This window comes from Telmatherina bonti (assembly GCF_933228915.1).
Source record: "Telmatherina bonti genome assembly, chromosome: 3".
NCBI classification, from domain to species: domain Eukaryota; kingdom Metazoa; phylum Chordata; class Actinopteri; order Atheriniformes; family Telmatherinidae; genus Telmatherina; species Telmatherina bonti.
In genome coordinates, this window is record NC_136621.1 from 1,214,522 (window position 1) to 1,240,803 (window position 26,282).

The 26,282-nt window shown below is 42.3% G+C and overlaps 1 protein-coding gene across 2 annotated transcripts in view; it reads right to left on the minus strand.

The window, feature by feature from the left end:
• Positions 1-10,075: 10,075 nt before the first annotated feature.
• The window catches only part of tmc7 (transmembrane channel like 7), a 92,011-nt gene continuing 75,804 nt past the window's right edge, over positions 10,076-26,282 (minus strand). For both annotated transcript variants that reach the window (XM_079238318.1, XM_079238317.1), the window contains 5 exons: positions 11,452-11,635; positions 11,250-11,380; positions 11,017-11,172; positions 10,852-10,930; positions 10,076-10,772 (listed from right to left, as the gene is read on the minus strand). In XM_079238318.1, coding sequence (XP_079094444.1) covers positions 10,575-10,772; positions 10,852-10,930; positions 11,017-11,172; positions 11,250-11,380; positions 11,452-11,635 — 748 coding nt within the window. In that variant the 3' untranslated portion in view covers positions 10,076-10,574. The remainder of the gene's footprint in view (positions 10,773-10,851; positions 10,931-11,016; positions 11,173-11,249; positions 11,381-11,451; positions 11,636-26,282) is intronic.

The following is a 26,282-nucleotide window of genomic DNA, read 5'->3' on the forward strand; positions in this document are numbered from 1 at the left end:
TTTTGTTATTGGACTTCTGTGCTCGTCATGGATTGTCCATAACGAACACCATGTTCCAACATAAGAGTGTCCATATGTACACCTGGCATCAGGATTCCCTGGGCCGCAGTTCCATGATCGATTTTTTTTTTTTTTTTTTTTTTTTTTTTTTTTTGTCTTTTTTTTTGTCAGCATTTAAGCAGGCAAAATGGATTTTCTGGATGCTGTATTCTGCTGGGAAGCATCATAGATATAATGCTCCCCTTGATATTCTGGATTTTAATTTTATTACAAAGTTTGTAGTGCTGGACCGGACCGTAGAGGACAAAAGAGGGACAGAAAGAGAATCGAAAAGTAGAGAAAACAGAAAACAACTTGTAGAGAGAAAAAGAGAGAGAAAGAAAAAGAAGAAAGATTGAAAAAGAGAACAACCTACATACATAAACACACATAGACACCCGCTTATATATACACACATCCATACACCTATACACCGGAGTTATGTTCCCCCTGCGGGAGGACGAAGCCATCAACTATCAGGAAAACCCAGAGCTCACAAGTTAGATCAGACACACAGGAAGAAAACCAGCCGTTGTTAGTAAATAAACCTGCAGGCGACTCGGTGACTGTGTCACATGCAGAACATACAGAGTGGAACGTGTTCAGAGAAGAGTGATCATGCCAATGTGGCCCCGCCCACACAATGTGGCCCCGCCCACACAATGTGGCCCCGCCCACACAATGTGGCCCCGCCCATACAATGTGGCCCCGCCCGCAGACAAGAGGAAGGCCCGGAGAAACCCAAACAGCAAAAGGTTTTGCTGGGGAACAGCAAAGCCCGGCTCTGCCAGGCACCGGCCATCCAGGGCAGACAGAGTGCGGGCCCCAGGACCCCTGGAGCCTGAAGGCAACCCCCCCACCCCCGTAGGCAGAAGGTACAGCCCACGCCAATGGAAGGCCAGGACACCCAGACCGCCACCGAACGGCAGCCAGGCCGTGCTCCCCGGGCACCAAAACTTGACCATGAGTCGTCAGTGTTTTGTGTTGTGGTGACTAAATGTGATTAAAACTGGGAGGTGAGCAGATACTGGGTGCAGCGATCAAGACCACCTTGATGGCCTTTCTCACCTCCCAACGCCCTACCCGTGTGTGATGGGGAGTGGGGGAGGAGAAGGGACCGGGGATTTTTGTCCAGAGGAAAGTGGGTTCTTCCTCCAGAAGATGAGCCGCCAGCAGCACTCGGCACGCCCCCCATCTCCGGGGCCCGGAAGGACCAGGACAAACCGGGGGCAGCCGCCCTAACAACCAGAGCTCCCAGCAAGCCAAACCAGGGAGCCGCCACCGGCCCCAGAAGGTACCAACCAACCACAAGCAAAGGAGGCGGGAAGGCAGGGAAGGAGAGACGGGCGAAGAGACCCCAGACTAATGGCAACCCCCCCCCACACATGCACCAACTCACTCCTCCACACACTCATGCTCCACCGCACTCCCCCATACACACACTCCTACCCCACCCCAAACTAATACACCCTCACACTCCCCCTATACACACACCCCTACCCCCCCCACACACACACACCCCTACCCTCCTCCATACAAACACCCCTTTCTTCGCCATGCTTAAGCACCACCATACTTTCTCGTACACACATCCCTGAACACCGACTCACATGCACCACCACGCTCCACCACATTCATGCATCACTACTACTACTACTGACACCCCCCACCCCCTCACACACACACACACACACACACACACACTCATCATTCACACACCCAAACATCCACACACAGAACTCCATATCCACATGCACACATGCATGCTGAGACCAGCCACTCTCTTGGTCCTGGGGCCACAACCAAGCACCAGGGCACGGGCCCCTCCACCACAACAGCAGCAAGTCCAGGCCAGCCCAGCCCAACTTTGCTCAGGCCGACCCTCCCCCCACGGGAGACAGGGGACAGCCCCGGGCACCCAAGCCCGCGACCCCCACCCAGTCCACCCCACAGCGGCACAGCAACCCGCCACGGAGCCAAGGCCTGCCAGCGATCTCGTCCCGCCGCGAGGCAACTCCAACCGCTGAGCCACCCAAGCCCCCCCAGGACAGGAGACACAGAGATCCCCCACCATCTCCCAACCTCTGAGTGCAACACGGTCACCCAAATGACCAAGTATGCAGAGAGAAGCAGAAGCTGGAATTCTACATCTGAGCCATGTTGATAAATCTCTGCACAGCCAGAAGTTCTGCACTGGTGAACAGGACCATACAGCATGTAGTCATCTGGTCTGTTATCTGTGCACTGTGAACACAGGTTAGATGATGCAAGACCCATCTGGAACATTCTCTTTCCTCTGTAATGTGTTCTGTGAAGAATTTTATATTGTATAAGTTGTAAGTTTGGGTGTTTAATCATTGTAAAGGTGTTTAAACATATTTGTGACCAGAAGGTCTGACTAAGGTTAATGGATAAATTCCCATTTTAAGGTTGGGAGAGAGAGCGTCTCATCCACTTCGCACATCTATGTGTACATTTATTATATTAGTTTGAGATTGCTGAGATTAAAGAACTTTGCTACCCTGATAGGAAGCTGCAAGTTTATGAGATTCAGGTTATACTTTTTGCTTATTATAGATCTAAGTTGTTGATATTCTAGAAATTTGTTGCTACTGATTCCATATTGTGAAGTGAAAATGTCAAATGATCTAAATGTTTTGTTTACAATGATATCCTCTGAGTGCTTTATTCCTTGGTTGCTCAATTGAGAGAAGTTCAGCATTTTTTTTACTTTGCAGGATATCAGGATTGTTCCAGATGGGTGTGTATTTACATGGGAAGAGTGGTGACGTCGTCGTTTTAAGGAATTCCCACCAGGCTGTCAGAGATTAACTAATATTGATGCTTTTAAAACTATTATAATGTTTGATAACTTGGCTAATAAAAGGCAAGTTTTTTTCTAGATTTCTAGATTTTAACAGAGTGCTTCTTCAAGATCTAACCATGGCTCATCTAATGGGAGAGACTTGTACCATTGTGAGATATACTGTAACCTGTTGACTGAGAAGTAGTAATGGAAACTGGGCCGGTCCAAACCCCCAGATCTTCTCATATTCTGTAGTGTTTTTAAGCTAATATGTGGTGGTTTGTTCTTCCAGAGAAAGTTAGAAATATGAGAGTCCAGTGACTTAAACCACTTAGGGGATGGTTTAAAGGGTATCATAGAGAAGAGGTAGCTGATTTTTGGTAAAACCATCATTTTAATCGTGGCAACCATGAGAGAAACGGGTAGAGAGCTCCAGCGTGTGAGATCATCCTCTATGGTTTTTAAAAGCTGAACATAATTCAGTTTTGTTAACTCTGAAAGCCTGGAAGAAATGTTTATACCAAGTATTTTATATTTCCTGGCTGTAATGTAACAGTGGGTATATTCTGGAAATAACAGTTAATGGGCAGAACTGTCGACTGTCAACCAGTTAATAGAATAATCTGAGATTAAAGAGAAATCATTAATTAGTGAGATGGTCTTTGATAGAGAGGTTTGTGAATTCTGAAGAAAAAGTAATATATCATCAGCATAAAGACTTATTTTGTGTTCTATGTTTTTTCCCTGGATGCCTTTGATATCCTTATTCTGCCTGATAGCGGCTGCTAAGGGTTCAATAAAGATTGCAAATAGTGAGGGTGGAAGTGGACAGCCTTGTCTGGTGCCTCTCTGGAAACTGAAGCTTGGTGAAGTTTGATCATTTGTCCTCACACAGGCCTTGGGTCAGTTGTATAACATTTTTTATCCAGTACATAAAAGAGGGTCCAAATCCTAATTTATGTAGAGTTGCTAATAAAAATTTCCAGTTTACTCTGTCAAAAGCTTTCTCTGCATCTAAAGATTTATTATTGTTTCTAAGTTCTTATTGGCAGAGTGGTCTATAATATTGACAAGTCTCCGTGTATTAACAGAGGATTTTCTACCTTTAATGAAACCAGGTTGGTCATGATGTATAATAGATGGAGTTACCTTTTCTAGCCGGGTAGCGAGGGCTTTGCAAATTATTTTAAGGTCAACATTTATGAGTGATATAGGTCGATAACTGGATGGTAGTGTCGGGTCTTTATCTGGTTTTAGTAAGAGGTTAATTTTAGCGGAATTCATATTTAGAGGTAAACTATTATTTTCCTTAATTTCTGATGTCATTTTATGAAATGTAGATGCCAATACATCCCAAAACTCTCAGTAAAATTCAGCAGGAAAACCATCTGGGCCTGGAGCTTTACTGCTAGGCATGCGCTGGAGGGCTTTGTGGAGTTCTTCTACTGAGAGAGGTGAATCCAAACCTGTAGTCTGTTCATGATTTAATTTAGGAAGGTCGATGTTTCTGAGAAATTGATTAATATTGTCGTCTGATGGATCAATTTGTGGTGTATATAAGTTTTGGTAAAAGTCCCTGAATACTAAATTTATTTCTTGATGATCATGGGTGATATTCCCTGCTGAGTCTTTAATAGAGGCTATAGTATTTTTTTCCCCCCCGATTCATTTTTAACTGATTGGCTAAATATTTCCCAGACCGGTTGGCATATTTAAAGTTCTCCAAGTGAAATCTTTGTGCTAGAAACTGTGTTTTCTTCTCTAGTATTTCATTTAGCTCTAGTTTGGCCTTCCTTTTTTTCTTCAAGATGTCATCACAGGGAGGTACCATTGGCATCCTCTAGGGTTTTAATTTCAAGTTCTAACTGTGATTTTCTTGCATTCTCATTCTTATAAGATGAAAAACTGATTATTTGTCCTTGTATTACAGCTTTTCTTGCTTCTCACAACATGCATGCTGATGTTCCTGGGAGGTCATTATTTTGCAAATACATATTCCACTCTTTTTTTTAAAGTAACTAATAAAGTCAATATCTTTAAGTAATGATGTGTTGAATCTCCAGTTTTCAGATGGTGATGTGGCTTCCTTATTTATCAAAGTAAAAGAGACTGGTGCATGATCACTAATAGTGATGGGGTGGATTTTAAAGTCTGATATATTGCTCAGCAAGGAGCTGTTGACTAAGAAGTAATCTAATCTAGAATATGAGTGGTGAACTACTTAAAGTAGGATTGTGAGATCGCCATGCATCACAAAGACCAAAATCCACCATGTATTTGACAGGATTGACAGTTTGCCGAACCCTGCTATTTCCTGTAGCATTGACCCTGTCCATACCAGAGTTCAAGACGAGGTTGAGGTCTCCTCCCACAATGATAATATCATCTAGGTGGTTTGAGAGTGTCGCAAAGAAGGAATGAAAGAAGGAGGAGTCATCAACATTTGGACCGTAAACATTAGCTATGCATATTTTAAGATTCTGAAAAGACAAGTTAACTATGATAAATCTACCTTCAGGGTCTGCCACTGTGCTGTTTAGGGTAAAATTAATTTTTCTATTTAAGAGGATTGCGACACCTCTCTGTCTAGAGTTATAACAGGCTGCAAATACATGGGGAATTTGAGGTGTTCCGAGTACATCTATTGTAGATTTAGCCATATGAATCTCTTGTAATAAAATTGTCAGCCTGTAAGTCTTCCAGTTGACTAAAGATTTTTAGCCTCTTTTCTCTGGAACCAGCTCCATGTACATGTAAAGTGGTTTCATGCCTGGGTTATAATAAAGTGTCCCCAAATGTATGCATGCACATACGCTTGAGCAATTGTAAAAGGGCTATTGTGTATAGGATGCATCTTATCTAATACTGTCTCATGCAGGACATTACATGATGATCAATTTTGTAGTCGTATCGTCGGACCTGTGGCCACATGCCTTGGACACTCGGGTGAAGAGGGGGGCGGAGCTTCAACTGATCACCACCTGGTGGTGAGTTGGCTCAGATGGTGGGGGAGGAAGCCGGTCAGAGCTGGCAGGCCCAAACGTGTTGTGAGGGTCTGCTGGGAACGTCTGGCTGAGTCCCCCGTTAGAGCGAGCTTCAACTCCCACCTTCAGCAGAGCTTCAACCATGTCCCGAGTGAGGCGGGGGACATTGAGTCCGAATGGGCTGTGTTCCGTGCCTCTATTGCTGAGGCGACCGGCCGGAGCTGTGGCTGTAAGGTCGTTGGTGCCTGTCGTGGCGGTAATCCCAGGACTCGTTGGTGGACACCAGCAGTGAGGGATGCTGTCAAGCTGAAGAAGGAGTCCTATCGGACCTTCTTGGCCTGTGGGACTCTGGAGGCAGCTGATGGGTACCGACGGGCTAAGCGGCATGCGGCTTCGGCTGTTGCCGAGGCAAAAACTCAGGCATGGGAGGAGTTCGGCGAGGCCATGGAGAAAGACTTCCGGACGGCTTCGAGGAGATTCTGGTCCACCATCCGGCGGCTCAGGAGGGGGAAGCAGTGCTCCATTAATACTGTGTACAGTGGAGGTGGGGAACTGCTGACCTCAACTTGGGATGTTGTGGGTCGGTGGAAGTAATACTTCAAAGACCTCCTCAATCCTACCAACACGTCTTCCCATGAGGGAGCAGAGCTGGCGGACTCAGGGGTGGACTCTCCTATCTCTGGGGCTGAAGTCGCTGAGGTGGTTAAAAAGCTCCTTGGCGGCAAGGCCCCGGGGGTGGATGAGATCCACCCGGAGTTCCTTAAGGCTCTGGATGCTGTGGGGCTGTCCTGGCTGACACGCCTCTGCAGCATCGCGTGGACATCAGGGACAGTGCCGCTGGACTGGCAGACTGGGGTGGTGGTCCCCCTTTTTAAGAAGGGGGACCGGAGGGTGTGTTCCAATTACAGGGGAATCACACTCCTCAGCCTCCCTGGTAAGGTCTATTCAGGGGTCCTGGAGAGGAGGGTCCGCCGGATAGTCGAATCTCGGATTGAGGAGGAGCAGTGTGGTTTTCGTCCTGGTCGCGGAACAGTGGACCAGCTCTATACCCTCTTTGGGGTCCTGGAGGGGGCATGGGAGTTTGCCCAACCAGTCTACATGTGCTTTGTGGACCTGGAGAAGGCGTCCGACCACGTCTCCCGGGGGCTCCTGTGGGGGTTACTCCGGGAGTATGGGGTACCGGACCCCCTTGTACGAGCTGTCCGGTCCCTGTACGACAGGTGTCAGAGCTTGGTCCGCATTGCCGGTAGTAAGTCGGATTCGTTTCCGGTGAGGGTCGGACTCCGCCAAGGCTGCCCTTTATCACCGATTCTGTTCATAACTTATATGGACAGAATTTCTAGGCGCAGCCGAGGTGTTGAGGGGATCCGGCTTGGTGGCCTCAGGATTGGGTCCCTGCTTTTTGCGGATGACGTGGTCCTGTTGGCTTCATCTGGTCGTGATCTCCAGCTCTCGCTTGAGCGATACGCGGCCGAGTGTGAAGCGGCTGGGATGAGAATCAGCACCTCCAAATCTGAGACCATGGTCCTCAGCCGGAATAGGGTGGATTGCCCTCTCCGGGTCGGGAGTCAGGCCCTGCCTCAAGTGGAGGAGTTTAAATATCTCGGGGTCTTGTTCACGAGTGAGGGAAGGATGGAGCGCGAGATCGACAGACGGATCAGTGCAGCGTCTGCAGTAATGCGGACTCTGCACCGGTCTGTCGTGGTGAAGAAGGAGCTGAGCCAGAAGGCGAAGCTCTCCATTTACCAGTCGATCTACGTTCCTACCCTCACCTATGGTCATGAGCTGTGGGTCGTGACCGAAAGAACCAGATCTCGTATACAGGCAGATGAAATGGGTTTCCTCCGCAGGGTGGCCGGGCTCTCCCTTAGAGATAGGGTGAGGAGCTCGGTCATCCGGGAGGAGATCAGAGTAGAGCCGCTGCTCCTCCGCATTGAGAGGAACCAGTTGAGGTGGCTCGGGCATCTGGTCAGGATGCCTCCTGGACCTCCCTGGTGAGGTGTTCCAGGCACGTCCCTCTGGGAGGAGACCCCGGGGAAGACCCAGGACACGCTGGAGGGATTATATCTCTCGGCTGGCCTGGGAACATGTCAGGGACCAAACGGTAAAGCCATGAGGACACAGATTTAATTTGAAAAAACCTGGGCTTTTATTGTTACAAATTAAATGCAAAAGTTCAAAGAAATGAATAAACTAAACAATCTTTAAAAAGGGGTTAACTAAACATAACAACAGTCAGTGTCACTTAAACAGTTCAACTCAACTAAAGAAAACTGATCGCCACAAAAACACATAAGGGTAACTTATATAGCACTTTAGCCAAACCAAATTACACAGAAAGGAGAAAACAAAATGTCTAACAATAACCAAACAAAGCTCCAAGACCTAGCTAAACTAACCCCCACATGGTAGAACCTTATGAGCTGGCATTGAGATCTAAGACTCCTCAGCCCTTTGCCACGCCTTTCATCTTCCAGGTGAGGAAACAATGTGGGGCTTAAGCCATCACAGAACGCCTTGGGATCCCCCCCGCAGAGTTGGCAAATGTGGCTGGGGAAAGGGAAGTCTGGACTTCCCTGCTTCGGCTGCTGCCCCCGCAACCTGACCCAGGATAAGCGGCTGAAGATGAAGATGACTTTGCAATTTCATATTTTAACAGTTCCCAATTATTGCTATAAATATTTACATATTGAGCTTTTTTTCCAATTGAAATTAATCAGTCTGTCAATGTTAGAGGTCACCTCTTTATGCTTCAATACTGAACTATTAAGCTTCCATTAAGAGGATTTAGGGGAATTATTAGAGAATGAAGGAATATAAATTTTAATAGTTTCATGGTCAGATAATACTGATGGTAAAATATCTGCAGCTACATTTTTTCGATCTTTGGGTATGAGCCAGAAGTCAATCCAGGATTGCTTACTTTTAGTCAAACAGCAAATATTGGGTGTTTCTCAATTCAGGGTCTGCACACTTCGAAATGTGGATTCGTTGGCGGCATGCGTCATCGTCGCGCGCCAAGTGCTGTCTTAATTCAAAGGTTCCTCCCAGTCCTCCCTTCGTTTGACTCCAGATTAGTTTAAAACGAAGGGATGCATCCTAAGCGCCCTCTCCTATACCAGCATTCATTGCGTTGCTGATATAAAATAATGAGCAGCAGAGCGCCGGTGTAGGTACCACACCAGCCAGACCATTTATTTATTTATTTTTATGTATAAACACACATATTTGTGTCCAATAACCACAATGGATTTCATTCCAGTCGTCCTCAGATGTTTTCGTCCCCTTTCATTAAAGAAAAGACTGAATTTATTCCAGTCACTCAGATAACTGGAGACTGGAAAAAGGAACAATTATTAAACATGTGCTAAAATATAATCCAGTCATATAAGACACTGTTTTGTCTTTAATGTAGTTAAAGAAAAAAAACAAACAAATCGATCCTGGAGAAATTAGAGAATTTTGTGGGACAAAATACCTGTCAACAGGTGCAGAAGTCTGACTGGGGGGAACAAAAAACACCTGACTGGGGTGAAAACAATGGATATGAAACAAACAAAAAAAAAAAAAAAAAAATCAGTTTCATCTTATTTCCCAGGCAGCTGTTTTCTCCTTCTTTAATGGGAGGGAATGAATACATATGAGGACAACTGTATATGTGTCTAACAAGGATTATTTTCCACTGAAGTTAACGTCAGCTTGACAGGATGAGCTTTCAGCCAGAGGAGAGCTCGTCTAAACCGCCTCAAGTTGCTCATTTACACACAAAGGAAAAGAAATCTACTTTAAACTACTGCCACCATTTTCTGTCATTTTAAACATTTTTTCATGTTTTTGTGGAAGAATGGCATCAGTATTTAGATAAACTTGGCATATGTAGTTGCTAGGCAACGGAGGACTGAAGCACTATGGGTAATTCTCGTCCACTAGAGAGGCCGTCTCGTTTTACTGGCAGGAAGACACTTTGGTGTGGGCAGACGATGTAGAACACCTGGTAGCCTACGCAGTCTGCGCACCTGGAAGTTTTTTTTTTTTTTTCTATTATTGAAACAAGAAAAAAGACTGGCTTGGTACATAACCAATTCAAAGACATTGTGATACAATACAAAGACTGAGCTTAATAGCATCTGTCGTCGGCTGTCATCGGACCGTCCGACGCTCCGGCGGACCGGAGGGAGAACAACACACAGCAAACAGGAGGTTGGTTAAAGGCCACTTTTATTTTCAAAGCACAAGATTTCCTCCTAAAATAAGCCACTAGTGATATAAAAGTATAATGATACAGTTAAACAGCATTTTTGTTTAAATCTGACTAATATTTAATCTGAGCTTTTATAAATGCACCACCCAAAAGATGTGTTCGAGTTTCTTTTCAGGGCCTTGCTGAAAAGACGGCGTTGCTGTTCAGGATTGGAAAACATTTTATTACAAAAGGTCAAACTAGTGAAAACACACCCATGTAAACAGTTATTGTAGTAAGAAAATAAAGGTTATATTAATTAACAATAAAAGTGCATGAAATAACATTTTAAATGATGAAGTTCAGTAGTTATAAGCACTTGAAGGCCTTCTTAGAAGGAAAAGGAAAGATGAACTTCAGCACACAACAATAACTAACAATATTCAGATGGCGAAGGCTTTAAAGGCAAGGTGTCCACACCTGCTGTAGTGTCTACACAGCTAACAAAGAAAAAATAAGAATAATTTACAGCTGTTCTGTTGTGCTGGAATATAAAGTGTCTGCCTCACACATGTGTGGAGGAGTGTGGCGGGGAATGAGCCAGGAACACAGCGTCGTTGAAGTTGTTGGAGAAGCTGGTGTGGTAGCTCGGGCTGCTTCTGCTGCTGCCTCTGCGGGGCCGGGAGCCGGACGCCGGGGAGCTCGCCGCCAACGACTGTTGGGCCTGGATCGTCTGGATCAGGAAGCACTTGTCTCGACCCTCCTGGCAAACAAAATGGCACAAAGATTCAACTTCCCACTGCTTTGGGCGGGGGCAGAGTAAAATGGGCCAACCAACATACCATGGCTAGCTGGTCCCTGAGCTGGTTGATGATGCGCTTATGAGCCCCGGCGAGCGCCATCACATAAAACATAGCCAAGCTGCCAAAGCAAACATGGAGATATAAAACGGTGTGAGATGAGAATCAGAAACATGTTCAGACTAAAAGACCAGAGCGGCAACGCACCAGGTAACCACAAAGAGGGAAACGGCAAAGGCTTCTGAGGAGAGAGCCCAGAGGAGGGTTCTGGCGCCATCCGGCAGCTGCTCCACCGCAGACGGCAGCGCCGCCCAAGAGGTGCTGTAGTTCACAAACGGCCCGCACGCCTGAGAAGAGTTTATGCTGGGAAACAGAAACATAGGTATGAATCTGCAAACACACGGTGGAACATCTGGTTGTTAAAGGAAGCTGCAACTCACTGAGCCAGGCTGACAGAAACGGGCACACAGGCCAGAACCAGACCGATCAGCAGCACGCCCAGGAAGAAGAAGTTGGAGCTGGACGCTCGGAAAGGACGCGTTGTGGGGCGGCAGTTGTAGATCAGCGATACCTGGAAACCACAGGGCAGCTGGTTTAATGGAAGGCTCTGAAGAGGTCACCAGGGAAATGTGGAAACGTCACCTTTTTGATGTAGAAGATCAGGAAGTACTTGATGGTGCAGATGGCCGGCAGCATGGGACTGTAGAAGGTTCCGATCCAGCAGATGGTCTGGCCGTAGACGATCTCCAGCACGTTCTGAGGGATGGAGAACTCCTGAACACCCAACCACTTCACCAACTTACAGCCGCAGAACTTCACCATCAACCTGACGGGACAGAACGACGCTGCGCGTCAGAAATACCAGACAGACAGACAGAAAGACGGACGGGAGGCAGAAATACCAGACAGACAGACAGAAAGACGGACGGGAGGCAGAAATACCAGACAGACAGACAGACAGACAGACGGGAGGCAGAAATACCAGACAGACAGACAGACAGACAGACGGGAGGCAGAAATACCAGACAGACAGACAGAAAGACGGACGGGAGGCAGAAATACCAGACAGACAGACAGAAAGACGGACGGGAGGCAGAAATACCAGACAGACAGACAGAAAGACGGACGGGAGGCAGAAATACCAGACAGACAGACAGAAAGACGGACGGGAGGCAGAAATACCAGACAGACAGACAGAAAGACGGACAGGAGGCAGAAATACCAGACAGACAGACAGAAAGACGGACGGGAGGCAGAAATACCAGACAGACAGACAGAAAGACGGACGGGAGGCAGAAATACCAGACAGACAGACAGAAAGACGGACGGGAGGCAGAAATACCAGACAGACAGACAGAAAGACGGACGGGAGGCAGAAATACCAGACAGACAGACAGACGGGAGGCAGAAATACCAGACAGACAGACAGACCGGAGGCAGAAATACCAGACAGACAGACAGACCGGAGGCAGAAATACCAGACAGACAGACAGACCGGAGGCAGAAATACCAGACAGACAGACAGAAAGACGGACGGGAGGCAGAAATACCAGACAGACAGACAGAAAGACGGACGGGAGGCAGAAATACCAGACAGACAGACAGACGGGAGGCAGAAATACCAGACAGACAGACAGACGGGAGGCAGAAATACCAGACAGACAGACAGGAGGCAGAAATACCAGACAGACAGACAGGAGGCAGAAATACCAGACAGACAGACCGGAGGCAGAAATACCAGACAGACAGACCGGAGGCAGAAATACCAGACAGACAGACAGAAAGACGGACGGGAGGCAGAAATACCAGACAGACAGACCGGAGGCAGAAATACCAGACAGACAGACAGAAAGACGGACGGGAGGCAGAAATACCAGACAGACAGACAGAAAGACGGACGGGAGGCAGAAATACCAGACAGACAGACAGAAAGACGGACGGGAGGCAGAAATACCAGACAGACAGACAGAAAGACGGACGGGAGGCAGAAATACCAGACAGACAGACAGACGGGAGGCAGAAATACCAGACAGACAGACAGAAAGACGGACGGGAGGCAGAAATACCAGACAGACAGACAGAAAGACGGACGGGAGGCAGAAATACCAGACAGACAGACGGACGGAAGGCAGAAATACCAGACAGACAGACAGACGGGAGGCAGAAATACCAGACAGACGGACCGGAGGCAGAAATACCAGACAGACAGACAGGAGGCAGAAATACCAGACAGACAGACAGACGGGAGGCAGAAATACCAGACAGACAGACCGGAGGCAGAAATACCAGACAGACAGACAGAAAGACGGACGGGAGGCAGAAATACCAGACAGACAGACAGACAGACGGACGGGAGGCAGAAATACCAGACAGACAGACAGACGGGAGGCAGAAATACCAGACAGACAGACAGAAAGACGGACGGGAGGCAGAAATACCAGACAGACAGACAGACGGGAGGCAGAAATACCAGACAGACGGACCGGAGGCAGAAATACCAGACAGACAGACAGACGGGAGGCAGAAATACCAGACAGACAGACAGAAAGACGGACGGGAGGCAGAAATACCAGACAGACAGACAGAAAGACGGACGGGAGGCAGAAATACCAGACAGACAGACAGAAAGACGGACGGGAGGCAGAAATACCAGACAGACAGACAGAAAGACGGACGGGAGGCAGAAATACCAGACAGACAGACAGACGGGAGGCAGAAATACCAGACAGACAGACAGAAAGACGGACGGGAGGCAGAAATACCAGACAGACAGACAGAAAGACGGACGGGAGGCAGAAATACCAGACAGACAGACGGACGGAAGGCAGAAATACCAGACAGACAGACAGACGGGAGGCAGAAATACCAGACAGACGGACCGGAGGCAGAAATACCAGACAGACAGACAGGAGGCAGAAATACCAGACAGACAGACAGACGGGAGGCAGAAATACCAGACAGACAGACCGGAGGCAGAAATACCAGACAGACAGACAGAAAGACGGACGGGAGGCAGAAATACCAGACAGACAGACAGACAGACGGACGGGAGGCAGAAATACCAGACAGACAGACAGACGGGAGGCAGAAATACCAGACAGACAGACAGAAAGACGGACGGGAGGCAGAAATACCAGACAGACAGACAGACGGGAGGCAGAAATACCAGACAGACGGACCGGAGGCAGAAATACCAGACAGACAGACAGACGGGAGGCAGAAATACCAGACAGACAGACAGAAAGACGGACGGGAGGCAGAAATACCAGACAGACAGACGGACGGAAGGCAGAAATACCAGACAGACAGACAGAAAGACGGACGGGAGGCAGAAATACCAGACAGACAGACAGACGGACGGGAGGCAGAAATACCAGACAGACAGACAGACGGGAGGCAGAAATACCAGACAGACAGACAGAAAGACGGACGGGAGGCAGAAATACCAGACAGACAGACTGACGGGAGGCAGAAATACCAGACAGACAGACAGACGGGAGGCAGAAATACCAGACAGACGGACCGGAGGCAGAAATACCAGACAGACAGACAGACGGGAGGCAGATATACCAGACAGACAGACAGACGGGAGGCAGATATACCAGACAGACAGACAGACGGGAGGCAGATATACCAGACAGACAGACAGACAGACAGGAGGCAGAAATACCAGACAGACAGACGGACGGGAGGCAGAAATACCAGACAGACGGACCGGAGGCAGAAATACCAGACAGACGGACAGACGGGAATATCCATATATATCTATATTACATCTAGACGACTTATATCTAGACGGTGAGCAAAATATAGATGGTGAGTTATATATAGATGAGTTATATCAATATGGTGAATTATATTTAGATGGTGAGTTATATCTAGATGGTGAGTTATATCTAGATGAGTTATATCTAGATGGTGAGTTATATCTAGATGGTGAGTTATATCTAGATGGTGAGTTATATCTAGATGAGTTATATCTAGATGGTGAGTAATATATAGATGGTGAGTTGTATCTAGATGAGTTATATCTAGATGGCGAGTTATATCTAGATGAGTTATATTTAGACGGTAAGTTACATCTAGCCGGTGAATTATATATAGACGGTGAGTTATATCTAGATGGTGAGTAATATATAGATGGCGAGTTGTATCTAGATCAGTTATATCTAGATGGCGAGTTATATCTAGATGAGTTATATCAATATGGTGAATTATATCTAGACGGTGAGTTATATCTAGACGGTGAGTTATATCTAGATGGTGAGTTATATCTAGACAATGAGTTCTATCTAGAAGGTAAGTTTGATCTAGACGGTGAGTTATATCTAGAAGGTGAGTTATATCTAGACAATGAGTTTGATCTAGACGGTGAGTTATATCTAGAAGGTGAGTTATATCTAGACAATGAGTTTGATCTAGACGGTGAGTTATATCTAGAAGGTGAGTTATATCTAGACAATGAGTTTGATCTAGATGGTGAGTTATATCTAGCGGGTGAATTATATCTGGACGGTGAGTTATATCTAGACAATGAGTTTGATCTAGATGGTGAGTTATATCTAGCGGGTGAATTATATCTGGACGGTGAGTTATATCTAGACAATGAGTTTGATCTAGATGGTGAGTTATATCTAGCGGGTGAATTATTTCTGGACGGTGAGTTACATCTAGACGGCGAGTTAAATCTAGATGGTGAGTTACATCTAGACGGTGAGTAAAATCTAGACGGCGAGTTAAATCTAGATGGTGAGTTACATCTAGACGGTGAGTTAAATCTAGATGGTGAGTTACATCTAGACGGCGAGTTAAATCTAGATGGTGAGTAATATATAGATGGTGAGTTGTATCTAGATGAGTTATATCTAGATGGCGAGTTATATCTAGATGAGTTAGATTTAGACAGTAAGTTACATCTAGCCGGTGAATTATATATAGACGGTGAGTTATATCTAGATGGTGAGTTGTATCTAGATGAGTTATATCTAGACGGCGAGTTATATCTAGATGGTGAGTAATATATAGATGGTGAGTTGTATCTAGATCAGTTATATCTAGATGAGTTATATCAATATGGTGAATTATATCTAGACGGTGAGTTATATCTAGATGGTGAGTTATATCTAAACAATGAGTTCTATCTAGAAGGTAAGTTTGATCTAGACGGTGAGTTATATCTAGAAGGTGAGTTATATCTAGACAATGAGTTTGATCTAGACGGTGAGTTATATCTAGAAGGTGAGTTATATCTAGACAATGAGTTTGATCTAGACGGTGAGTTATATCTAGAAGGTGAGTTATATCTAGACAATGAGTTTGATCTAGATGGTGAGTTATATCTAGCGGGTGAATTATATCTGGACGGTGAGTTATATCTAGACAATGAGTTTGATCTAGATGGTGAGTTATATCTAGCCGGTGAATTATATCTGGACGGTGAGTTATATCTAGACGGTAAATTATATCTAGATGGTGACTTATATATAGATGGGGAGTTGTATCTAGATGAGTTTTATCTAGATGGTGACTTATATATAGCCAGCGAGTTAAATCTAGATGGTGAGTTACATCTAGACGGTGAGTTAAATCTAGATGGTGAGTTACATCTAGACGGCGAGTTAAATCTAGATGGTGAGTTACATCTAGACGGTGAGTTAAATCTAGACGGCGAGTTAAATCTAGATGGTGAGTTACATCTAGACAGTGAGTTAAATCTAGATGGTGAGTTACATCTAGACGGCGAGTTAAATCTAGATGGTGAGTTACATCTAGACGGCGAGTTAAATCTAGATGGTGAGTAATATATAGATGGTGAGTTGTATCTAGATGAGTTATATCTAGAAGGCGAGTTATATCTAGATGAGTTATATTTAGACGGTAAGTTACATCTAGCCGGTGAATTATATATAGACGGTGAGTTATATCTAGATGGTGAGTTGTATCTAGATGAGTTATATCTAGACGGTGAGTTAAAACTAGATGGTGAGTTATATCTAGACAATGAGTCCTATTTAGAAGGTGAGTTTGATCTAGACGGTGAGTTATATCTAGACGGTGAGTTATATCTAGATGGTGACTTATATTTAGATGGTGACTTATATTTAGATGGTGAGTTATATCTAGATGGTGAGTTATATCTACATGTGAGTTATATCGAGATGGTGAGTTATATCTAGATGAGTTATATTTAGACGGTAAGTTACATCTAGCCGGTGAATTATATATAGACGGTGAGTTATATCTAGATGGTGAGTAATATATAGATGGTGAGTTGTATCTAGATGAGTTATATCTAGATGGCGAGTTATATCTAGATGAGTTATATCAATATGGTGAATTATATCTAGACGGTGAGTTATATCTAGATGGTGAGTTATTTCTAGATGGTGAGTTATATCTAGACAATGAGTCCTATCTAGAAGGTAAGTTTGATCTAGACGGTGAGTTATATCTAGAAGGTGAGTTATATCTAGACAATGAGTTTGATCTAGACGGTGAGTTATATTTAGATGGTGAGTTATATCTAGATGGTGAGTTATATCTAGACAATGAGTCCTATCTAGAAGGTGAGTTTGATCTAGACGGTAAGTTATATCTAGAAGGTGAGTTATATCTAGACAATGAGTTTGATCTAGATGGTGAGTTATATCTACCGGGTGAATTATATCTGGACGGTGAGTTATATCTAGACGGCGAGTTAAATCTAGATGGTGAGTTACATCTAGATGGTGAGTTACATCTAGATGGTGAGTTATATCTAGATGAGTTATATCTAGATGGTGAGTTGTATCTAGATGAGTTATATCTAGATGGCGAGTTATATCTAGATGAGTTATATTTAGACGGTAAGTTACATCTAGCCGGTGAATTATATATAGACGGTGAGTTGTATCTAGATGAGTTATATCTAGATGGCGAGTTATATCTAGATGGTGCGTTATATCTAGATGGTGAGTTATATCTAGACAATGAGTCCTATCTAGAAGGTGAGTTTGATCTAGACGGTGAGTTATATCTAGATGGTGAGTTATATCTAGATGGTGAGTTATATCTAGAAAATGAGTCCTATCTAGAAGGTGAGTTAAATCTAGATGGTGAGTTACATCTAGACGGCGAGTTAAATCTAGATGGTGAGTTACATCTAGACGGTGAGTTAAATCTAGACGGCGAGTTACATCTAGACGGTGAGTTACATCTAGACGGTGAGTTAAATCTAGATGGTGAGTTACATCTAGACGGCGAGTTAAATCTAGATGGTGAGTAATTTATAGATGGTGAGTTGTATCTAGATGAGTTATATCTAGATGGCGAGTTATATCTAGATGAGTTATATTTAGACGGTAAGTTACATCTAGCCGGTGAATTATATATAGACGGTGAGTTATATCTAGATGGTGAGTTGTATCTAGATGAGTTATATCTAGACGGCGAGTTATATCTAGATGGTGAGTTATATCTAGATAATGAGTCCTATCTAGAAGGTGAGTTTGATCTAGACGGTGAGTTATATCTAGACGGTGAGTTATATCTAGATGGTGACTTATATTTAGATGGTGAGTTATATCTAGATGGTGAGTTATATCTACATGTCAGTTATATCTAGACGGTGAGTTATATCTAGACAATGAGTCCTATCTAGAAGGTGAGTTTGATCTAGACGGTGAGTTATATCTAGAAGGTGAGTTATATCTAGACAATGAGTTTGATCTAGACGGTGAGTTTGATCTAGACGGTGAGTTATATCTAGATGGTGAGTTGTATCTAGATGAGTTATATCTAGACGGCGAGTTATATCTAGATGGTGAGTTATATCTAGATGGTGAGTTATATCTACATGTGAGTTATATCTAGACGGTGAGTTATATCTAGACAATGAGTCCTATCTAGAAGGTGAGTTTGATCTAGACGGTGAGTTATATCTAGAAGGTGAGTTATATCTAGAAGGTGAGTTATATCTAGACGGTGAGTTATATCTAGATGGTGAGTTATATCTAGATAATGAGTCCTATCTAGAAGGTGAGTTATATCTAGACGGTGAGTTATAGCTAGATGGTGAGTTATATCTACATGTGAGTTATATCTAGACGGTGAGTTATATCTAGACAATGAGTCCTATCTAGAAGGTGAGTTTGATCTAGACGGTGAGTTATATCTAGAAGGTGAGTTATATCTAGAAGGTGAGTTATATCTATACAATGAGTTTGATCTAGACGGTGAGTTATATCTAGAAGGTGAGTTATATCTAGATGGTGAGTTATATCTAGACAATGAGTCCTATCTAGAAGGTAAGTTTGATCTAGAAGGTGAGTTATATCTAGAAGGTGAGTTATATCTAGACAATGAGTTTGATCTAGACGGTGAGTTATATCTAGAAGGTGAGTTATATCTAGACAATGAGTTTGATCTAGACGGTGAGTTATATCTAGATGGTGAGTTATATCTAGACAATGAGTTTGAGCTAGACGGTGAGTTATATCTAGAAGGTGAGTTATATCTAGACAATGAGTTTGATCTAGATGGTGAGTTATATCTAGCAGGTGAATTATATCTAGACAATGAGTTTGATCTAGATGGTGAGTTATATCTAGAAGGTGAGTTATATCTAGAAGGTGAGTTATATCTAGACAATGAGTTTGATCTAGATGGTGAGTTATATCTAGCAGGTGAATTATATCTAGACAATGAGTTTGATCTAGATGGTGAGTTATATCTAGCGGGTGAATTATATCTGGACGGTGAGTTATATCTAGACAATGAGTTTGATCTAGACGGTGAGTTATATCTAGACAATGAGTTTGATCTAGACGGTGAGTTATATCTAGACAATGAGTTTGATCTAGACGGTGAGTTATATCTAGACAATGAGTTTGATCTAGACGGTGAGTTATATCTAGAAGGTGAGTTATATCTAGATGGTGAGTTATATCTAGATGGTGAGTTATATCTAGACAATGAGTTCTATCTAGAAGGTAAGTTTGATCTAGACGGTGAGTTATATCTAGAAGGTGAGTTATATCTAGACAATGAGTTTGATCTAGACGGTGAGTTATATCTAGAAGGTGAGTTATATCTAGACAATGAGTTTGATCTAGACGGTGAGTTATATCTAGACGGTGAGTTATATCTAGACAATGAGTTTGATCTAGACGGTGAGTTATATCTAGAAGGTGAGTTATATCTAGACAATGAGTTTGATCTAGACGGTGAGTTATATCTAGAAGGTGAGTTAGATCTAGACAATGAGTTTGATCTAGACGGTGAGTTATATCTAGAAGGTGAGTTATATCTAGACAATGAGTTTGATCTAGACGGTGAGTTATATCTAGAAGGTGAGTTATATCTAGACAATGAGTTTGATCTAGATGGTGAGTTATATCTAGCGGGTGAATTATATCTGGACGGTGAGTTATATCTAGACAATGAGTTTGATCTAGATGGGGAGTTATATCTAGCGGGTGTATTATATCTGGACGGTGAGTTATATCTAGACGGTAAATTATATCTAGATGGTGACTTATATATAGATGGGGAGTTGTATCTAGATGAGTTTTATCTAGATGGTGACTTATATATAGCCAGCGAGTTAAATCTAGATGGTGAGTTACATCTAGACGGTGAGTTAAATCTAGATGGTGAGTTACATCTAGACGGCGAGTTAAATCTAGATGGTGAGTTACATCTAGACGGTGAGTTAAATCTAGACGGCGAGTTAAATCTAGATGGTGAGTTACATCTAGACAGTGAGTTAAATCTAGATGGTGAGTTACATCTAGACGGCGAGTTAAATCTAGATGGTGAGTAATATATAGATGGTGAGTTGTATCTAGATGAGTTATATCTAGAAGGCGAGTTATATCTAGATGAGTTATATTTAGACGGTAAGTTACATCTAGCCGGTGAATTATATATAGACGGTGAGTTATATCTAGATGGTGAGTTGTATCTAGATGAGTTATATCTAGACGGTGAGTTAAAACTAGATGGTGAGTTATATCTAAACAATGAGTCCTATTTAGAAGGTGAGTTTGATCTAGACGGTGAGTTATATCTAGACGGTGAGTTATATCTAGATGGTGACTTATATTTAGATGGTGACTTATATTTAGATGGTGAGTTATATCTAGATGGTGAGTTATATCTACATGTGAGTTATATCGAGATGGTGAGTTATATCTAGATGAGTTATATTTAGACGGTAAGTTACATCTAGCCGGTGAATTATATATAGACGGTGAGTTATATCTAGATGGTGAGTAATATATAGATGGTGAGTTGTATCTAGATGAGTTATATCTAGATGGCGAGTTATATCTAGATGAGTTATATCAATATGGTGAATTATATCTAGACGGTGAGTTATATCTAGATGGTGAGTTATATCTAGATGGTGAGTTATTTCTAGACAATGAGTCCTATCTAGAAGGTAAGTTTGATCTAGACGGTGAGTTATATCTAGAAGGTGAGTTATATCTAGACAATGAGTTTGATCTAGACGGTGAGTTATATTTAGATGGTGAGTTATATCTAGATGGTGAGTTATATCTAGACAATGAGTCCTATCTAGAAGGTGAGTTTGATCTAGACGGTAAATTATATCTAGAAGGTGAGTTATATCTAGACAATGAGTTTGATCTAGATGGTGAGTTATATCTACCGGGTGAATTATATCTGGACGGTGAGTTATATCTAGACGGCGAGTTAAATCTAGATGGTGAGTTACATCTAGATGGTGAGTTACATCTAGATGGTGAGTTATATCTAGATGAGTTATATCTAGATGGTGAGTTGTATCTAGATGAGTTATATCTAGATGGCGAGTTATATCTAGATGAGTTATATTTAGACGGTAAGTTACATCTAGCCGGTGAATTATATATAGACGGTGAGTTGTATCTAGATGAGTTATATCTAGATGGCGAGTTATATCTAGATGGTGCGTTATATCTAGATGGTGAGTTATATCTAGACAATGAGTCCTATCTAGAAGGTGAGTTTGATCTAGACGGTGAGTTATATCTAGATGGTGAGTTATATCTAGATGGTGAGTCCTATCTAGAAGGTGAGTTAAATCTAGATGGTGAGTTACATCTAGACGGCGAGTTAAATCTAGATGGTGAGTTACATCTAGACGGTGAGTTAAATCTAGACGGCGAGTTACATCTAGACGGTGAGTTACATCTAGACGGTGAGTTAAATCTAGATGGTGAGTTACATCTAGACGGCGAGTTAAATCTAGATGGTGAGTAATATATAGATGGTGAGTTGTATCTAGATGAGTTATATCTAGATGGCGAGTTATATCTAGATGAGTTATATTTAGACGGTAAGTTACATCTAGCCGGTGAATTATATATAGACGGTGAGTTATATCTAGATGGTGAGTTGTATCTAGATGAGTTATATCTAGACGGCGAGTTATATCTAGATGGTGAGTTATATCTAGATAATGAGTCCTATCTAGAAGGTGAGTTTGATCTAGACGGTGAGTTATATCTAGACGGTGAGTTATATCTAGATGGTGACTTATATTTAGATGGTGAGTTATATCTAGATGGTGAGTTATATCTACATGTCAGTTATATCTAGACGGTGAGTTATATCTAGACAATGAGTCCTATCTAGAAGGTGAGTTTGATCTAGACGGTGAGTTATATCTAGAAGGTGAGATATCTAGAAGGTGAGTTATATCTAGACAATGAGTTTGATCTAGACGGTGAGTTTGATCTAGACGGTGAGTTATATCTAGATGGTGAGTTGTATCTAGATGAGTTATATCTAGACGGCGAGTTATATCTAGATGGTGAGTTATATCTAGATGGTGAGTTATATCTACATGTGAGTTATATCTAGACGGTGAGTTATATCTAGACAATGAGTCCTATCTAGAAGGTGAGTTTGATCTAGACGGTGAGTTATATCTAGAAGGTGAGTTATATCTAGAAGGTGAGTTATATCTAGACGGTGAGTTATATCTAGATGGTGAGTTATATCTAGATAATGAGTCCTATCTAGAAGGTGAGTTATATCTAGACGGTGAGTTATATCTAGATGGTGAGTTATATCTACATGTGAGTTATATCTAGACGGTGAGTTATATCTAGACAATGAGTCCTATCTAGAAGGTGAGTTTGATCTAGACGGTGAGTTATATCTAGAAGGTGAGTTATATCTAGAAGGTGAGTTATATCTAGACAATGAGTTTGATCTAGACGGTGAGTTATATCTAGAAGGTGAGTTATATCTAGATGGTGAGTTATATCTAGACAATGAGTCCTATCTAGAAGGTAAGTTTGATCTAGAAGGTGAGTTATATCTAGAAGGTGAGTTATATCTAGACAATGAGTTTGATCTAGACGGTGAGTTATATCTAGAAGGTGAGTTATATCTAGACAATGAGTTTGATCTAGACGGTGAGTTATATCTAGATGGTGAGTTATATCTAGACAATGAGTTTGAGCTAGACGGTGAGTTATATCTAGAAGGTGAGTTATATCTAGACAATGAGTTTGATCTAGATGGTGAGTTATATCTAGCAGGTGAATTATATCTAGACAATGAGTTTGATCTAGATGGTGAGTTATATCTAGAAGGTGAGTTATATCTAGAAGGTGAGTTATATCTAGACAATGAGTTTGATCTAGATGGTGAGTTATATCTAGCAGGTGAATTATATCTAGACAATGAGTTTGATCTAGATGGTGAGTTATATCTAGCGGGTGAATTATATCTGGACGGTGAGTTATATCTAGACAATGAGTTTGATCTAGACGGTGAGTTATATCTAGACAATGAGTTTGATCTAGACGGTGAGTTATATCTAGACAATGAGTTTGATCTAGACGGTGAGTTATATCTAGACAATGAGTTTGATCTAGACGGTGAGTTATATCTAGAAGGTGAGTTATATCTAGATGGTGAGTTATATCTAGATGGTGAGTTATATCTAGACAATGAGTTCTATCTAGAAGGTAAGTTTGATCTAGACGGTGAGTTATATCTAGAAGGTGAGTTATATCTAGACAATGAGTTTGATCTAGACGGTGAGTTATATCTAGAAGGTGAGTTATATCTAGACAATGAGTTTGATCTAGACGGTGAGTTATATCTAGAAGGTGAGTTATATCTAGACAATGAGTTTGATCTAGACGGTGAGTTATATCTAGAAGGTGAGTTAGATCTAGACAATGAGTTTGATCTAGACGGTGAGTTATATCTAGAAGGTGAGTTATATCTAGACAATGAGTTTGATCTAGACGGTGAGTTATATCTAGAAGGTGAGTTATATCTAGACAATGAGTTTGATCTAGATGGTGAGTTATATCTAGCGGGTGAATTATATCTGGACGGTGAGTTATATCTAGACAATGAGTTTGATCTAGATGGGGAGTTATATCTAGCGGGTGTATTATATCTGGACGGTGAGTTATATCTAGACGGTAAATTATATCTAGATGGTGACTTATATATAGATGGTGAGTTGTATCTAGATGAGTTTTATCTAGATGGTGACTTATATATAGCCAGCGAGTTAAATCTAGATGGTGAGTTACATCTAGACGGTGAGTTAAATCTAGATGGTGAGTTACATCTAGACGGCGAGTTAAATCTAGATGGTGAGTTACATCTAGACGGTGAGTTAAATCTAGACGGCGAGTTAAATCTAGATGGTGAGTTACATCTAGACGGTGAGTTAAATCTAGACGGCGAGTTAAATCTAGATGGTGAGTAATATATAGATGGTGAGTTCTATCTAGATGAGTTATATCTAGATGGCGAGTTATATCTAGATGAGTTACATTTAGACGGTAAGTTACATCTAGCCGGTGAATTATATATAGACGGTGAGTTATATCTAGATGGTGAGTTGTATCTAGATGAGTTATATCTAGACGGCGAGTTATATCTAGATGGTGAGTTATATCTAGACAATGAGTCCTATCTAGAAGGTGAGTCTGATCTAGACGGTGAGTTATATCTAGACGGTGAGTTATATCTAGATGGTGAGTTGTATCTAGATGAGTTATATCTAGACGGCGAGTTATATCTAGATGGTGAGTTATATCTAGACAATGAGTCCTATCTAGAAGGTGAGTTTGATCTAGACGGTGAGTTATATCTAGACGGTGAGTTATATCTAGATGGTGAGTCATATTTAGAAGGTGAGTTATATCTAGATGGTGAGTTATATCTAGACAATGAGTCCTATCTAGAAGGTGAGTTTGATCTAGACGGTGAGTTATATCTAGACGGTGAGTTATATCTAGATGGTGACTTATATTTAGATGGTGAGTTATATCTAGATGGTGAGTTATATCTACATGTCAGTTATATCTAGACGGTGAGTTATATCTAGACAATGAGTCCTATCTAGAAGGTGAGTTTGATCTAGACGGTGAGTTATATCTAGAAGGTGAGTTATATCTAGACAATGAGTTTGATCTAGACGGTGAGTTTGATCTAGACGGTGAGTTATATCTAGATGGTGAGTTGTATCTAGATGAGTTATATCTAGACGGCGAGTTATATCTAGATGGTGAGTTATATCTAGATGGTGAGTTATATCTACATGTGAGTTATATCTAGACGGTGAGTTATATCTAGACAATGAGTCCTATCTAGAAGGTGAGTTTGATCTAGACGGTGAGTTATATCTAGAAGGTGAGTTATATCTAGAAGGTGAGTTATATCTAGACGGTGAGTTATATCTAGATGGTGAGTTATATCTAGATAATGAGTCCTATCTAGAAGGTGAGTTATATCTAGACGGTGAGTTATATCTAGATGGTGAGTTATATCTACATGTGAGTTATATCTAGACGGTGAGTTATATCTAGACAATGAGTCCTATCTAGAAGGTGAGTTTGATCTAGACGGTGAGTTATATCTAGAAGGTGAGTTATATCTAGAAGGTGAGTTATATCTAGACAATGAGTTTGATCTAGACGGTGAGTTATATCTAGAAGGTGAGTTCTATCTAGATGGTGAGTTATATCTAGACAATGAGTCCTATCTAGAAGGTAAGTTTGATCTAGAAGGTGAGTTATATCTAGAAGGTGAGTTATATCTAGACAATGAGTTTGATCTAGACGGTGAGTTATATCTAGAAGGTGAGTTATATCTAGACAATGAGTTTGATCTAGACGGTGAGTTATATCTAGATGGTGAGTTATATCTAGACAATGAGTTTGAGCTAGACGGTGAGTTATATCTAGAAGGTGAGTTATATCTAGACAATGAGTTTGATCTAGATGGTGAGTTATATCTAGCAGGTGAATTATATCTAGACAATGAGTTTGATCTAGATGGTGAGTTATATCTAGAAGGTGAGTTATATCTAGAAGGTGAGTTATATCTAGACAATGAGTTTGATCTAGATGGTGAGTTATATCTAGCAGGTGAATTATATCTAGACAATGAGTTTGATCTAGATGGTGAGTTATATCTAGCGGGTGAATTATATCTGGACGGTGAGT